Source organism: Ambystoma mexicanum, chromosome 8 (genome assembly GCF_040938575.1).
Source record: "Ambystoma mexicanum isolate Mex_15411 chromosome 8, UKY_AmexF1_1, whole genome shotgun sequence".
In the NCBI taxonomy this organism is placed as follows: Eukaryota; Metazoa; Chordata; class Amphibia; order Caudata; family Ambystomatidae; genus Ambystoma; species Ambystoma mexicanum.
Genome location: NC_090929.1, coordinates 328,649,861 through 328,666,393, shown reverse-complemented (window position 1 = coordinate 328,666,393; position 16,533 = coordinate 328,649,861). Strand labels below are relative to the sequence as shown.

The 16,533-nt window shown below is 44.3% G+C and overlaps 1 protein-coding gene across 1 annotated transcript in view; it reads left to right on the top strand.

Annotated features, from left to right (window-relative positions):
• Positions 1-1,875: 1,875 nt before the first annotated feature.
• PHPT1 (phosphohistidine phosphatase 1) overlaps positions 1,876-16,533 on the top strand; it is a 60,578-nt gene continuing 45,920 nt past the window's right edge. The window contains exon 1 of the mRNA XM_069609753.1: positions 1,876-2,141. Coding sequence (XP_069465854.1) covers positions 1,991-2,141 — 151 coding nt within the window. The 5' untranslated portion in view covers positions 1,876-1,990. The remainder of the gene's footprint in view (positions 2,142-16,533) is intronic.

Sequence of the window (16,533 nt, the reverse complement as noted above, 5' to 3'; positions counted from 1 at the left end):
CCATTCAGGAGTTGAACACTGCACCTGAAAAGGACAAGGAGCATTGCAAAAAGGGGAGTGGAAGGGGGTCCTAGAAGGTTTCAGCAAAAAGATTCAGGATGCCCGCACAATGCTTGAGCAGCTGTGGAAGGTCAGAGAGGAACTAGCTTTCTCTGACTCTGGTTTGCTACTGAAGGGGCTGAAGACGGTTATTCCGTCATGCAAAGTTCAGCAAATCATTGCACTGGTGCATCAAGGTCACCAGGGTGCAGCCAAAACTAAGGCACGCCTGAGGCTTAAGGTGTGGTCCCTGGACTCTTGGAAAGATCTGTCGGCAAGTTTGTGGCAGGATGAGCATGGTGCAAAGCGGCTGCCCTGGTGCAACGTGAACCATGAACGGGTCTATGCTGAGAAGCTGCCACCCATGGGAGACAGTACACGTTGACTTTGGGTCCGCTGTCGGGCTACACCATGGAATGCGAACAGCGAAGAACAAGGAGGATGCCGACAACAGCTTTCACCGAGAACCTGGTGACCAAGGAATGGCAGGTGATGGAAGGTCAAGCGGGGGAGGGAGACATCATTATCCTCAATGTGCTACTAGAAGTAGGCCCTCCCTTCTTAATGATTATGTGCTGGACGCAAAAAGAAAAGAGTTATGTTCAGCTGTTTACCAAGCCTATAAACACTTGTGTACAGGAACGTTATAAATGCCATATCATATCAAGTTGTTATGAGTATGTTTGTTGCGTTATCTTTCAACAAGGGAGGGAAGAGGCAGGAACTGTTTAATTGTATTCCATCTTATTCTTTGTTGTTGTTATGAATAAGGAGGCATGTGGTGTGACCACTTTAAGACGGACACGACGGCGTGAGGTAACTCTGTTGCGTCAATAAAAGGGGCATCACTGCTATGCACGCCAATGCATGCGCGGAGCCCGGACGAGCAACAAGTGTCTCTGAGTCCCCTGTGGGGGGTTCCTGGGCTACCGCTGCGACAGGCCCTGCAGTCTTGATAACATTAACCCAGAGAATACTTTTGTTTTAAATTCAGCCATTAAAAAATGGCTTAGCAGGCTGAAAAACGATGGACTGGAGGGTTGCCCTGAGCTATGCCAATGGTTATGATTCATTCAAAACCTTTCAGCCATCATCGTATGGTTTTACTATATTGCTAAAATCAAACATTTCTAAAAGAAGGAGGATTCTTGGAGTCAAAGTGGCGGCAATCTGAATTTTAAAGTGAAACAGTGGTGCAATTGCTTTTACAGATTTCTTGCTTTTGGGTAGATAAAATAAATGTGGGAAACAAACAAAGGGGGTATTTTTAAAGAAAATGTGTGCGACCATGCCATGGGTACCACTTTAGACTGAGGGCCACCACTGGGTTTAGAGAACCTACCCGAGTTAACTTTCAGCATCTCTGATGTCGCCAAGGGCCTCAACTCTTGTCCACTAGAGGGCAGCAAAACTCTAGATTGTTCTGAGACAAATCCTTTTGCGGAACAGTGCCCCAAGGATTGATATTAACGGATTAACGGTATAGCCATTTTTTAAATCTCAGCTACTATGAAACCTTGACGAAGCGAGTCCAAAAACAATAATTAAGAGGTATGTTTAAGAGCATGAACTCGAATTGATTATTTCTGTAATCACTTTACACGTTTGAGAGCTATTATTGTAAATACAAAACATGATGGTTTTACGTATGTACCAGAAACAAACCGTGTATACATGTGATATTAGTTTATCATAAAATAGTAAGTCCCACATGCAATTAAGTTTGCAAGCGATCGTAGTAGCCCCTCTTCTGTTTTTATCCATCGTCATTTTCAATCCTTTTTTGGAGAGAGGTACATTTGCAGTACTTCCCAATACGTTGATCTGATTGGTCCCTATACTTCTTGTGGGCGAACCCTGCAATGATTGGTGAGACCACACTGCACTGAGAATGCCATTGGCTGGTTCCAAAAGCATGGCATGTTGCAGAGCTGCGAATGAATGAAGGAAGATGGCGGCGCAAGGACTAGCGAATATCGCGGATGTTGATATTGATGCGGATGGCGTGTTTAAGTACGTGCTGATCCGTGTGCGCCCAGCCCGTGGCACTGACGACGAGGGCAAGGACATCGTGCGTGGCTTCGGTTGGGCAGAGTACCATGGTGAGTCGGAAGGACTGATGACAGAAGTGCCATTGTCTGCATGTAGGGGGCGCAAAGCCTCATATATTCAGTCTGAGACAATGTGACGGCTGCTGGTCACGTGACAGCCGGCCGGAAGCCGGTTCCCAGGGATGTTCCTAAGGCATAAGTAGACGGGCCGGCCCACAATACGCGAATGACCGCAAGCTATACCATAGACGCATCGTGGTGACGGGTTATTTTATCCAATAAATATATTTACCACAAGTGTGTGGTAATGCACAACGGCAGTCCCTTGTACTTTCGAGATATGTGTTTCGCTTTCACGAAATAATTCCTTCACGCTTGGGCAAGGCGTGGACGAACATGATGTCCTCTACAAGAAGTGCTTAAAACCATCCCCAAATACCTAGTGTAGCATACGTAAATACAGCAAATAGTGACAATAATGTATGAATACATAATTCAGCTGTAAACTGTCACTAATCCACTGAGAGCCAACCGTTCTTTTGGCTTCAGGCCCTTCTCACATATTGTGAGTTGGTAATTATTTTGGTAATCGTGCTTTTTTTTAAAATGTGTTTTTTTTTTTTTTTTTTTTGAGAACAACAAATTCAATGTTGCGGTGTTGTGTAATTTTTTTTTTTTTATTCCGATTTATTTTTTTCAGAAAAGGCAATCTGAACAGTTTAGCGCATTTTCTTTGTCTTTATCTTTCTCTTTATCTTTGTTTCCTTCTGTCGTTCTTCCTTTGTCTCTGTTTCTCGCCTCAGATTTACGGACCTTGGCTATGCACCCCTGTTCCAAGTGTTCGTGCGCCGGGTTATTTGATAGTTTGTTGGTTGTTTATTTGTTTGTCCTTGGGACCGAGGTCTCCCTATCATCTACGCCCGAATCTTCTACAACCCTTGTTGTCGGGCTTTCTCGCTGCTTAAAAGTTGCCTCTATTAGGTTCGCCATGGCCATCGACCAACTTGTGGATTCTCCCGAAATCAGTCTGTTCCATAACTCTATTTCTTCAAATATCCATGGGTTTTCTGCCAGAGGAAGTAGGTACTTATTTCTGTTCTGTTTATTTTCACAGGTAAGTATCAGGTGCTTTAAAGTTTCTTTTGTATCTGGTTGGTTACATAATCGACAGGTTGTCTCCTCTGAGGTCGATCTAATCGAAAGTATTTCTTTTTTAAGTAGCAGGTTTAATCTTGCTTTTATGAGCAGGTTTTGTTTCCTTTTTTCTGGGCTTTTTTTGCAATATTTGATTGGCGATTTTACTTTGTTGAAAGTTGGGGGGAGGTGGGTGAGGAGTTTGTTTTTTGTTGCGAGATCTAGCGTTCTGATCCAGTCCATCATGGCTACTTTTTTCTTTATTCTGTCAGGATTTTCTTTTAGTTCTTTCTCTGAGCATGCAATTTCTCGTAATTTTGCTCTTCTTTTTTTCCTTCCATACTTCCAAGGCTGCACATTTGGCTAAATCCATCTCCTCTTTGATCATGGCGTTGGCTGGGGAGCACTCCTTCAGGATGATTTTCCTGAAAAAGTTCATTGCTGCTTGGTCTACCATGGATTCAAGTGATACTTGGTGGGGTACAAAAGAACATCAAAAAAAAAAAAGCATTTGAAAGCAATATGTATGAGACAAATTTCAATAATCTAGACAACCATAACTTGATGAGGTACATGAAAGAAATGCCCATTCAGGCCTTTTAGTGCTTGCTGAATGGAGAGTATTTAAGCGTGACCCAAAGGGGAAAATATTCACAAATGGTCTGGGTTTAGAACATGCTCCATGTAAAATACATGTAGGAGTCGAAAAGGTTTATTAGACCTGTAGCCCTCTAGGTCCTGGAGTTGCTTCTATACAAGGAAGCAACTCATCTTGCAGGTGCCAACGTGACAGGGGGAACTGGGTCAGCTTGTGGAATACAATTGCTGGCCTGAGGATGTTTGTTAAATAAGTACTAATCGGACATATGGATCAATACAGCCCCCTTGCACATAGTACACGTTTCGGCGGAAAAATTATCCCATTTGGAAATGCTTCTGAGGGATACATTTTGTTCTACGTGAACCGCCTTCATCAGGGCGAGTGGGTGGCCCCTGTAGCAAGAAGATAAAAATAAAGAAAAAACAAAAGGAGAAAATAAATGTCAAGTCCTTATGTATCGGGACCCTAATTCTTTCTGGACATAACTGGGTTAAATTAGTAACAACAATTAAATTGTGCAACGAACCGAGTGTTTGAATTCATAAGAAACCTAATTTTAGTAGGTGGGCAAGCCTGAGAATAAATTACGTGAGTGCAAGAAATTGCAACTGTAATCTGTCTGTGGTGGTTGGAAGGCATGCCTAACTCACCACAGAAACCTTGAGGTGAATCTCACTGTGAGGCAGGCACTCCTTGTGGGCCGGACCAGTCAAGCCGCACTGTAGGTTGCTTGATTGAAGAGGAAGTGGCTGAATTCAGTCCACAAAAATGGATACTGCAGGGAACATCATTCTGTGCAGAGAAAGCAAGAGACAAGACAGTGTCATAGCACTTATCAATTGCGTGTGCAAAGAAGGCTCAATGGGTTCTGTAGGGTGTACTGGGTTGGGAGAATCCACCAAGGATGTAGCAAAAAATAGAAGGGGGTTTGTTTGTTATGGTGGTGTAGTGTCTGTTCGTCCCATGCAGGGACGTCACGCATATGAACATGGGCGGTACCTGGGCTGGAGGTGGCTAATTCCCTAGGTGTGTGGATGTCGCTCATGTGGATGGGCGAGGCGGGACTTAATTTGTGCCAGCACCCGGCCTGGAGCAGACTATGGCCGCTGCAGGCCGGTTGCTAGTAGCTCCTATGCGTCTGGGCGAAAAGAGCCCTTGGCGCCCGATACGAATTTTGTGGTCGTGTGGTGAGCTAACAACTAACGCTCCGAATTTTGATAAATACCTGTTGAGTGATGCTGGAGGCACTTCCAACTTGGTGCCGTCTGGACGTAAGTCTCCAGATGTCCCAGGCGGTGCTGGAGTGTGCGCTCAAGCGTGCGATGCTTGTGGTCTGGCGAGCTGCTGCAGACTGAAAGCATTCGTCTTGTTGTCTAGTTTCCGCTGGAGACCTATTTTTGTTTGGTCTATCAAGATAATATCGTCGGCGTATAGTAATCTTGGTACCGTGGTGTTGCCTATTTTTGGTGGGAAACACCTGATTTCTTTTTCAGCGTGCTGGAAATCGCTCAGAAAAGAAATGAAAAGGGTTGGGGCTAGGGGGCAACCCTGTTTGACCCCGCGTGTTATCTTGATTTCTTCTGACAGTATTCCTTCCTGACTGAGTTTGATTCTGACAGTGTTGTCTGTGTGCAGTGCTTTTATCGGTTTCAGGACTGGCGGTGGACAGTTCCAGCTCTGGAGTTTTGCCCACAGAAGGTTTCTGTCTATTTTGTCAAAAGCCTTAGATAGATCGATAAAAGCCAAATAGAGCTTTGGGGCCCCTTCTTTTATCTTGGCCGTTAGGATGTTGATGATCATAATGTTTGTTCCAGTGGATCTGTTTTTTTGAAAACCCACTTGTAGGTTGTCTTTGAAATTGGCGTTCTTTTCCCCAGAGCCTGAAGCTGTCTAGCAAGAGTGATGCGTATATTTTCCCGATGGCATCTAAAAGTGCGATTGGTCTATAGTTCGCCGGGTCTTCGCGGGCGCCCTTTTTGAAGATCGGAACTATGACCGCTTTGAGCCACGATTCTGGGATTTTCTTAGTACGTTCGCACTCTTCAAAAATTTCGCTTATTGCCTCTGACCATTGTGCGGGAAATTGTTTTAGCATTATATTGCTGAGCCCGTCCGGTCCCGGGGCTCTGGAGGCTTTTAGCTTCATGATCTTTGCTTTTATGTCTACCTGACTTGTTACATTTGTCCAGATTGTGCTGGTGTTTTCCGGTACGAGCGGTGTTGAATTTAGCGGTGTTGAATTTTCAGCCTCTTCGAATTCTGATGAGATATGGGTTATCCATTTCTCCTCCGATACTGCATTACACAGAGGTGCAGAATTCGCAATGGTCGATTTGTTCAGAAGGGACCAAAATGCTCTTGAATTTTTTGACTCCAAAGTTTTCATCATCGCCTCTGCATCTATCTGGAATTGAAGTGCCTTATGTTGTTTTAGCCAGTTTGCATATTTCTTCCTCTCTTTATGCCAAAGTTGCCAGTCTGACTCGGCGTTTGTTTTTTTTGGCTCTTCTCCTTAGAGTGCGGCTCAGTTTTCTTTGGTTCACCAGTTCGTTGTTGAAAGCATGTTGATGGTTGGAGACCTGGTTGGATTTTCCCCTTTGTTTTCTGTAGAGTACTAGGGAAGGTAAGTAGTCCGGTCTTTCTTTTATATCTTCTTTTCTGTTTGACTTAAGTTTGTTTCCCCATGCAAGCCTAAATTTCTTTGTCCTTTTCTGTGAGCTTTAGTCTAGAGCTCTGGTTATTGGCTTCTGTTTCTAGAGGGTATCTTAGTTTTGTTATTTTCGTACCTTTCCACGAGCAGGTGACCAAATTGTGATCGCTGTTGCTGGTTTTTTCAACTCTAAAACTTGTCATCGAGTCGATCATGCCTGCTGACATGCAAATATGGTCTATTGAGGCTTTTGACTCGCCACTTTCCCAGGTCGGAATATTGATTTGGTTTGGGAATAGCGTTGCAATGTTTTGGATGTCTCTTCCCGAAATCAATTTGTTCCACGCTTTCCCTCGGTTTTGAGAGTGGTCTGAGCATTTTGGAGTTGTATTGTTTGTCTCGCTGCAATTCGCATTTAGGTCACCGCATATGATGATGTTGATGTCCTCGAATGTTTCATATAACTGATCTATCGTGCTCCCCATATTTAGACCAGAAGGTTTCGGTTGACATCCTCTGGGGATTCCAATAGCAGTTAATGATGGCAAGTTCTTTTTTTTGCACTTTCCTTTTTGTTAGTTGTTTTCGGCGGGCCAAGTGGTCAGTGATACCAGCATCTCGTATGCTTCCTTCCATTTCTTTGGCTCGTTCGTGCCCCGGCCTGTTTTGACCGCTGTCAAAAGGCCCGCTGAAGGCCTTCCCAGGAGGCCTTTGACCGCCGGAGAAATCTGAACCGTGAAACCATCCAGTGTTGGTTTGGCTAATAGCCAGGTTTCTTGTAGGCATATTATATCATAACGACCCAAATTTGCGTAGCTTGTCTGTGTAAGATGGTTATGTCCTCGAGTGTTCCATGATCCCAGGCTGTAAGTCTCGTTAGCGGGCCAACCCTGTTTTCCTACCGGGCTCTTGCTGTTTTGGAGGACTGGCCCTTTTCGTTGCTATTTGATGATGTTTGCGTTTATCGTTGAACGTAACCAGTTCCATGGCCTTGTAGTTTGCGCGCTGGCGGCGTTGATTCTCTCTGTTTCCTTACTTCTGGATGTTCTGCCGCGTCTTTATTCTCTTGTAGGTGTAGGTCCTGATGATTCTGGCTATTTTCTTTTATATGGTTTTTCTGGTTTGGATTTTGTTTTTGTATGTTGAATAGTGTCTGCTGATTTACTTCATTTTTCGTTTTTTGGTTATTTATTTCTGTTAGCAGAAAGCCCATCTCTTTCAGTTCTTGATAGGCTTTTAATCCTATTTTTTTTCTGCTATCTGCTTCAATATGTATATATGCTTTAGGTCTGTCTTGCCTATGGTAAGGTTCAACTAATTTGTCTTTCGTCGTCAGATGTCTCAACTCCTTTGCGTTGTTTATTATCTGAAGTATCTTTGGACGGTTTAAAGGTGCTCTCTCCTTCGCTGCGTTACATCGTTCCAGCTTGAATAGGCCATACCATTTATGTTTTGCCAGGACTTCGTCGGTCTGATCTGCCGATTTTCTTTTTTATTATGTCTTTCTCTGCTTTTCCCTCTCTTACCTCTTCGCCAGGTGCTTGGTATTGCTCCTTCGCCATTATGTAACGCTTGTTCCCTTCAGTGTCTTTTGTGTGGTTCTGTGGGTCAGGAATCTGTATTTTCGTTGGTGTGTTTTCCGAACCTGTTTTCTCTCCTTGTCTTGGGTCAAAGCCTTCATATTCTTCTTTTTTGTTTTCCACGCTTGCCACTTCTGTTAGTTTAAAACCCATTTTCTCAATTTCTTCAAAGGCTGTACCGTCAAGTTTTTCCACTGCTTCGCTTTTGACATGTAGGTATGCTTTAGCTAACTTTTTTCTGTGATAGTGTTCCACCCGCTTTATGTCCTCTGTTACCATGTTCCTCAGAGATTTCGTATTCTTCATCAAGTACATTACGGTCGGACGGTTTAGAATCAGGTGCTTTTTTCCCTCTTCATTTTGCTCCAGTTTGAAAAGGCGTGTTTTGTTCTTATTATGTTGAATCAGGGAGGTCGCCTTGCTTCTCCATTTCGTCCTTGGTTTTTCTTGGGAACTCCCTTGAACGGGTCTTGGTTCGCTCGGCGATGTCGCTTTTAACAGTTCTTTCGTTTCTGCTCTATTTGATCTAACTTGATCAGTCGCATGTGTTGTTTTGTAACAGTTTTTTCTATTTGGTGGTGATTTTCCCATGTTTAGGGGGGAATCGTCCTCTTCTGAGCTAATTGAGATGTTTTCATGTTGAGATATATTCATTAGGGCGTTTTCTAGCAGGAAGTCTTCTATTGTTCGTGGTGAGCTTATGGTAATCTGGTCCAGTTTCTGTGTTTCTTTCTGCTGTACTGTTTGTTCTATACTAGTGTGTCTAAGGTGAACGACTTCCTCTCTGACTCTGCCTGGCACCATACTCGAGCCCGGGCAGGTGCTTACTTGGAGTTGTTTTGTCCCTTGGGTTGTAGGCGCTGCCGGCCTTTTTTCTTCCCTTTTTTCTCCCGCTGGCTGTGATCTTGTTGCATCTTCTCCCGACCTCCTTTGGTTGACTATGCGTCCTTCTAGGTTGACGATCTTTTTTTCCAGTTCTTCGATTTTCTTAGTCATAAGATTTTTTGCGCCTTTTTCCTGGTCTTCGATTGCCGTTATGTAACTTTCTACATGTGTGATCTTTGCAATTGTATTCATCAGAACCGCTGTGTTGTCTCTGATGTCTTCTTTCATTGCCTCGTAAAGCTTGCAGAACGGAGCTAGAACCATTGTCATTGCCGACATGGTTGCTATCGTGTCAGGTTTGTCGTTTGTGGTAGCTTTTTGCAAACCTACAGCCATGTCGCTTAGGCGGTGGTTTTTTGGCGTAAAAGCGGTGTTCTCCGTCCTTTTTTGTAGGATCCCGTGGTCATAGTTTCCCCACTCAGTGGATCTGTTTTGGTCTTGTTCAAATCTGTTTTGTTTCTTTGTCGGCTTTTGTTTTTCGCCTGCCCGGCTCGGTTGTAAGGCCTCTGTTTCCCTAGTTGTTTCTGAGGGGTTTGTTGGAGACGTTATTGGTAGTTGCAGTGAGGTCCCTGCGTGTTGTTGTTCTATTGGGCCTGTTAGCCCGTTTACTGATTGCTCGGTAGTAAGGCTCTTTGGTGTCATTGTCCTGTTTCCTGCTTGCGCTGGCCCTATTGGTTTGTCTTGCCCTGGCGTAATTTGAGTTGGTAGGCTTGGCGATTTGTCATTGATCGAGGTTTCGCCCTCGCTTCCCCTTGCGGTCGAGGGTACACTAGCTTGTAGGTGATTGTACGTCCAGATTGATTCTGTATGTTTCTGTTCGGAGCTCTTTGTTTGTTCAAGAGTTAGTTCCAACATTTCGGCGTCGGAAACTTCTAGTTCAGCGGTTAACTTTCTTTTGTATTGTTTAGTGAAGAAAGACTGCAGTGGGCGTGAAAAGAGCGGATTTGGTAAGTTATCCTTTGTTTTTCTACTTCTTTTAATGATCTTTACAATTTCGTGCTCGTTTGGGGGGAGTTTCTGTTCATCCCCTATGGTTTCTGGACCTTTTTTTGCTTCTTTCCTTGTTGGTATGGTTCTCGGGGCACTCGCCTCTAGGGCGGTACATCGATCTCTGCTGGCTATGGGCGGGCTGCCTCGAAACTCTGTGAACGCGTCGTCGGCGGGCCTCGCCTCTATGGCTCCCCTCAGCGACTGAGGCCGGGCCCGGGAGCTAGGAGGTGCTTGCTCCCTCTCCCCGGGTAATTTTGCTGGGTCCGAGGGGAGGGTGTTGTCCATCTGGGCCGCACTGGTTTCGGTAAGGTTTGCTTTGTTTGGGCCTGTCTCAGCCCCTGTGTTGCGGTGTGGGATTACTCCCGGCTTCATACTGCTTTGCTGCGTTTTGTCTTTTACAGCCACATTCATCTCCTGTACTTTCTCCTCCGTACGTAGGTGTTCATGATCGACGAGCAGCTTCTCCTCAGTGCCTGTTTTTGTACTTTGTTACCTCTTCCGGTGATTATGTTAGTGATAGTGTTAGTGGGGGGCATATTTGAGGCTCTGCCAGATTTCTTCCCCGGTCGGACCTCCAGTTCCATGCCGGTCCTGCTCCGGGTCTGCAGTGGACTGCTGCAGACTGCTCCACTAACTCGGCTCCCGAACTCCGCTGGGTAATAATAATCAGTGTTGTGTGATGGATAAGCGTAGAACACTGAGAAGAAGGGAAAACAAAAAGTGGGTCCATAGTTCCACTTAATGAGCTCTTGTGTACACAAAAGATCTGAGATTCCTGCTGTTCTCACTTTCTACAAGTGCAACCAGCCCACGCATAACCTTGTATGAAGATGTCGTTCCCCTGTCAGTGATCCAGACATGATAATCTTCTATCACCTCCTTGTCCCAGTACTAACTTGTGGGGCAACAGCCACCATGAGAGGAAACCTTTTTATTTTTTGAATTTGTTTGCTGATGCCACCCCCTTTCCTTTCTGGGACTAAAACTCCCACAGACCTATAATGAACCAATTAAATTGTTTTCCTGCTAACAGGCTGGAACACTCTGTTACTGCTTGGCTTTATGCTACTAAATTATTCTCTCTTTCAGCCCTACAGATAAGGGGTTATCAGACACTCTTACTCCCTACAAATAGGCAAATACTCCCAAAAAATAAAGAGTAAAAATAAACCCATCCCCCCAAAAAAAATCAGAAACGCGTAGGACCTTGTGCTCCTGCTTTCACCCACACAGCTTCATGGATATGTTTGAAACAGTAGTGCATGTTGTAACACAGGGACTAATTGATTGCTGTTACTGCCTGATCGGAAGAAGTAAACATGTATCTAACTTGGTGCAAAGTAATAATTACAAAAACTTTCCCGTTTTACAGTTGAATCATACTTTTACTCGCTTATATACTCCCCTTGGGAACTGGGCTTACATTTTTACTCCTGGAAAAAATCGTTTTTCTCTCAACTTTAAAAATAGGAGTAAAATACTCCCCCCTTCAAAATCTGGAGCACTGCTTTCTCTCTTCTTTCCTTCTGAGGGGCAATGTTTGGTGAATCCCTGGGCAAGTATTCTTAACTGTTGGGCAGTAAGATTGGCTCCCAGGTTGAAGCACTCCTGGGTCTCCTGCTTGGCAGTTGCAAATACCATCAGGCTCACCTGCGGGGCGAGGGGGAGCACTTGAAAAAAATGGAACATAGCCGTAAATAAACTTGCTAATTTGAGTGACAAATACTAACGAGTTAGTAACCTGAGGCCGCTATACAGCAAAGATCACGCTGCCAGAGACAGGCTCCAGCATGTGCATTCGATAAAGTGTCTAGGGAAAAGTAGACCAGAAAGCCGGCATCTGCATTATGGGATTTGGAAGGCCAATGAGGGCGAGGGACTCCGCTATGGCACCCTGGGGGCATGCCCCTGAAAGTACTGAGGGGGAAGATGGAGATAAATACATAAGATGTCTTATGCTCTTGGGCAGACCTGTTTGTATGGAAAGAACACACAACTTGGAACATGAGCGCCAGGGTGCGTATGGGAAGCCCAGTAACAGTTATTTTGTATTCATTCCTGTTGCAAAGATTCTGAAGCAAGAAATGTTCCAAAAAAGCTACTCATAAAAGAATGTGGAAGACACGGATCATTCTACTTCTTCCCATGATAAAGCAAAGCACAAAAGTAAGAATACGGAAGACACAGAATCCTCTACTTAATCCTCTTCTCGTGATGATAAAAAGTTGTGCACCCAGGTGAAAACCTAAAAACGAAGCTGAAGCAATTCTTTAAAAGCATTTATGGAAACATTCAGGAGAAAGATGAAAATGGGGGGTGGAGGGAGATTCTCCTTAACAACCAGCTTTACCTTGTCTACTAAATCTGCCGAAGGGGGGGAAAAAAAGGAGGAAAGCACCTAGACAGTCTCTGGCGACAGTGTTGAATGAGGTGGGTTATTGCACCGGGTTTCAGTAGGAGACGTATGTCGAGGAAAGCGCTTGACCTCAAAGTCATTCAAACGCTCAGTAAGAATGGGTCTCTCTACTTCCTGATACCAAAGAGGACATCCTGACATAATGGGCAGAACCAGATGTGTGTAATGTCTCCCGGTTAGAAACAAAACTGTATCCTCTACATGGAGAGGAAACGTTTCTTCCCTATTGATTTAATCCTGGCAAGGAGAGCTTCCATGGCTCCAGAAGAGGCGGCAGTGAAAGATACGGTGGGTAAAATGGCAGATTCAACTCTGAAGAAAGCATGTGCAGGCATCTATAAGGTCATGCACTTGTGCGTTATTTACTTACATTTGAGGCACTGGCACACTGATAATCCTCAAAAGGCAGAGGCCTTAAGGATCCATTGGAAGGATACATGTGTTTCATTAATTTTGTGGAAGATATGGTCTGTATGGTATTCAGGAGAGACAATCAAGTAGGTATGTTGCGCAGAATATCAATCGTAAAGTCCTTCTATAAAGCTTCTCGTACACACAGGTGTATACTAGGGCCCGTCAAACAAGAAAAAACGAATGTTAGAAGGCCAGAGGACAAGGAATGCAGTAGATGTGGGGGAAACTGTTTCATCGGGTGCACGAAAAGGGTTCCTGATGCCAGGATAGTGGGGCAAGAGTCCACTGGTTTTAGATGTATAGGAGTACCTTTCCTCAGACAAATGTGTGAACATAATCCTCCTGTATGGCTACATAATCGAATAGTGAGCAGGGCAACCCAATTTTGGATGTTAAGGGGGTGTTCTTGACTTGTAGACAGATGTGTGACATTCAGGAAATCATACACTCGGTAACCACTGGGGTCAATGACCTGGCCATAAAGGCTTCTGTGCCATCCTTTACCAAATTGATTAGATGTTCTCTCATGGAGGCATTTGCATCAGCAGCTCTGATCCTTCACACGCTCTACATAGTAGATCGACCAGGGGCATGCCTGCTTCCTGGGCAGAAGCACAAGTGATTCCCATTCAGGACATTTGTTGGGGCAGCGACGTAGGCTAACTGAGGTACATTTATACATCACTGTTAAAACCTTCCTGTCTACCACTTTCGACTCTGGGCTGTTGCTGGACAGTGGCATGTAAATCTCTTTAAAATTGGTGATGGTGATTGGACGTTTTTATTCTTGCACCCATTAATCTCTAAAAGTTTTGGTATGCCTCACAGGTAAATACTGGGATGAGGAACTTGGGGATAGGGTACAGTTATCTTCATTGTTCCTATCCTTCCTCTTCTCAGTACTTAAGACCCACCAATCTCTCCCGGGAGTCCGTATGGGTCCATATTGCGATTGAAAATTGGTAACGGGTGCATTATGGGCCTGTGGGGAGTTTTATACACCTAGAGGGGAGGGGTGGAGTCGATGATAACATTTTGAAAAAAGTATTCCTGTCATGGAGTCTGGTCCCAAGTAAATACTGAAGAGTAGGATTAGTAGTATGGAAAACTACTGGTATGCATCACCACATTCTCCTCTGTAGATTTGGCTGAAAAGTATGTAAAAGGCTGGCTCATTGATGCTTGCTCATACTGCCTTCTTTGTGTAGCAAAAACTACTTTAAACTGGAGATCGTGTAGTTCACGTGACCAAGAGCTTGATGCCTGCTGCAGCCCTCATGCAGGTAGTCGCGGTCGTGTGTGGTTAACCTTGTTGCTTAGTAAGAGAAGCATTTTCTCCTCAAGTGACTGAAAGCAACTTGTGCGTCCTCCCTATCTCTGAACCGTAGGAACAGGCCATCACAGCTCTGGCATGTTAAACTCCCAGTGCTTCAAAAGGAACTGGTCACCCCATCATATTAGCAAAATTGATCAATCACCATTCTGCCTGCACCAAAGTGTGGGCAGCTTTTAGATGATATTTTTTTTTCAGGAGGGCTTATTCCTAAGCAATCGTTGGAACGAACATTAAGGAGGTCCCGCCCACTTTCCCAATGTAAAGCCTCTAGTGTTCTTTGTCCTGGGCCCATCTGCAAAGTCTGCTGCCAGAGAAATTGCGTATGGTCATTTATTACATGTTTGTACCGTGCAACACGCCCATAGGTCTTGGTGTGCTTGCAGACAAGAAACAATACACATAACATGGGTTAAGTGTCAGAGTAGGTCAAGTCAAAAATCCAGGTTGATGGCCATAAGGAGCTGAAATCTAATCCTTTTGAGCTACAGATGTAACTCGGAAATGTAGGGCCATCCACCTCAGGACATGCAAAGAACAGTAACCTTGCAGGTAGGGCACAGTCACAAGTGATTGTTTAACAATCAATTGTGCAGCACACAGCTTTATGCGCTTATACAAACATGTCGATTAGTTTTATAATTGCAACAAGTTGACATGTTTTACACCATAAAACGCCTCCTTAAACACCAATGTGGGGTGTCCTCCCAAATGCACATATCTGTGTGTAGTAAATGCTACTGTTCAGTCCAAGAGTCTGACTGACTGAGATGCAGACGTTACTACACAGAGAAACTATTTCTGTAGGAACACCACATTAATTTAAGTTATTGGTACCTGAACCATGGAAAGTACTTCGTAGTTAAAACGGGGCCGTTTTTTGCAATTAGCAAATTGGTCCTCCTGTATGTAGAAACGGCTAGAAATAAATATTGCATAGAACAATTGTTAAATATACTGGAGAATGTACTTGCCTCAGTGGCAACCTGTGGTGGTGGTCTCCTTCATGTTTCTTAACAAACATTGCAAGCGTGGTTTTAAACGCTGAAACCTCAGCAATCGCTCAAGAGACTAGGGATATGCAGGACTGAACAACAGCAATCTAATTCCAACAGCAGAAAGACTTCTTTCTGAAGGTAATCAGCGCACCTTTCATTCCATGGGAGGGTTATTTCAACATGTCATCAGAAAAAAGGTAGGCTTCACATCTTGCATGGCCTCAAGGAAGTGGGAAATGTTTAGAAAAATTGGGCTTAATTATGCATTCATTCACCAACTTCAAATAAAGACCGCTCCAGGTTAAACATGCTATAGATAAGTAGACACTCTTACCACACTTGTGAACAATTCTAAAGCAAAATTGTTTTTCTTGACCTTTTTCAAAAATGATCCACCTTAAAAAGCACGTTGGGTAAGTAAAATGGGACATAAAATACGATTTGAAGTCCACTTTGTAGGGCGCTTTAGGGTCTTTCAGACATGTAGAGTGCACATTTTAATCTTTTTACACTATGGCCACTTAGTCGCAAGCAACATGGTCAGGAGAGCTACATACTAACAGTCAGCTGCCAGTCTTCACCGAGCAGGGCTGTTGATCAGGACTCCAGTCCCAAAATAGTTGTGGGGTGGGTGGGTCCCTGATGTACACAATGGGAAGTGACTTCACAAGAAGTGAACATATCCTAAACTTGAAATTCATTCAATTGGTCTTTCCCAACTGAAGTACGTGCACAGGACAAAGAAGCAATTACCAAGAGAACAGGGTTTCGTATAACATTGCTAGCCAAGCATAAAAGGTTTACAACTTTTATACCTATGAACCTGTTTAAAATTATATCCTGTACAGAAGAATGTCAGACATTTTACAGCATCACAATAAGAGATTTTCATGTTGTTGTGGCTCAATTTCAACCCTCGCAGCCACGCAACCTCTGTTCAAATCCTGGCCATGGCACTGTTTGCTTAATTCTTTTAATTCCGTGAAAGCACATGGGGACGACGGCACGGACCCTCTGAAACAAGTGGGCGGTAACATCTACCCGCTTGTTTCCTTGACTTGTGCCCAGATGCAAAATATCCAGGGTGCTTGAAACTGCGTGACCTGGTGCTTCTGCTGTGATGTGACTTGGCCCTCAGCAGCCAGGCTCTTACCAGTCTTTTATGGACAGTCCGCAGCCAGGAACCTTGCTTAGCATGACTGTCAATAACTAGGGACATGAAAAGTACAATCGCACATGTTGCGAAAACACCTGACCGATCATTCTTCCCTCCCCTTACTCTAAACCACCGTAACCTACTTTCTAATTGCTAGGCTTTTGACCCCACTGGTTGCTTGCAGAGTGTTGGAAAACATTGAGGATATGTTTGGCTGTTGCTGAGGCTACCACTTATCGCTCCCTGGGAAGCACAGAGCTCAACCCTGTGCCATTCTATCCTCTAT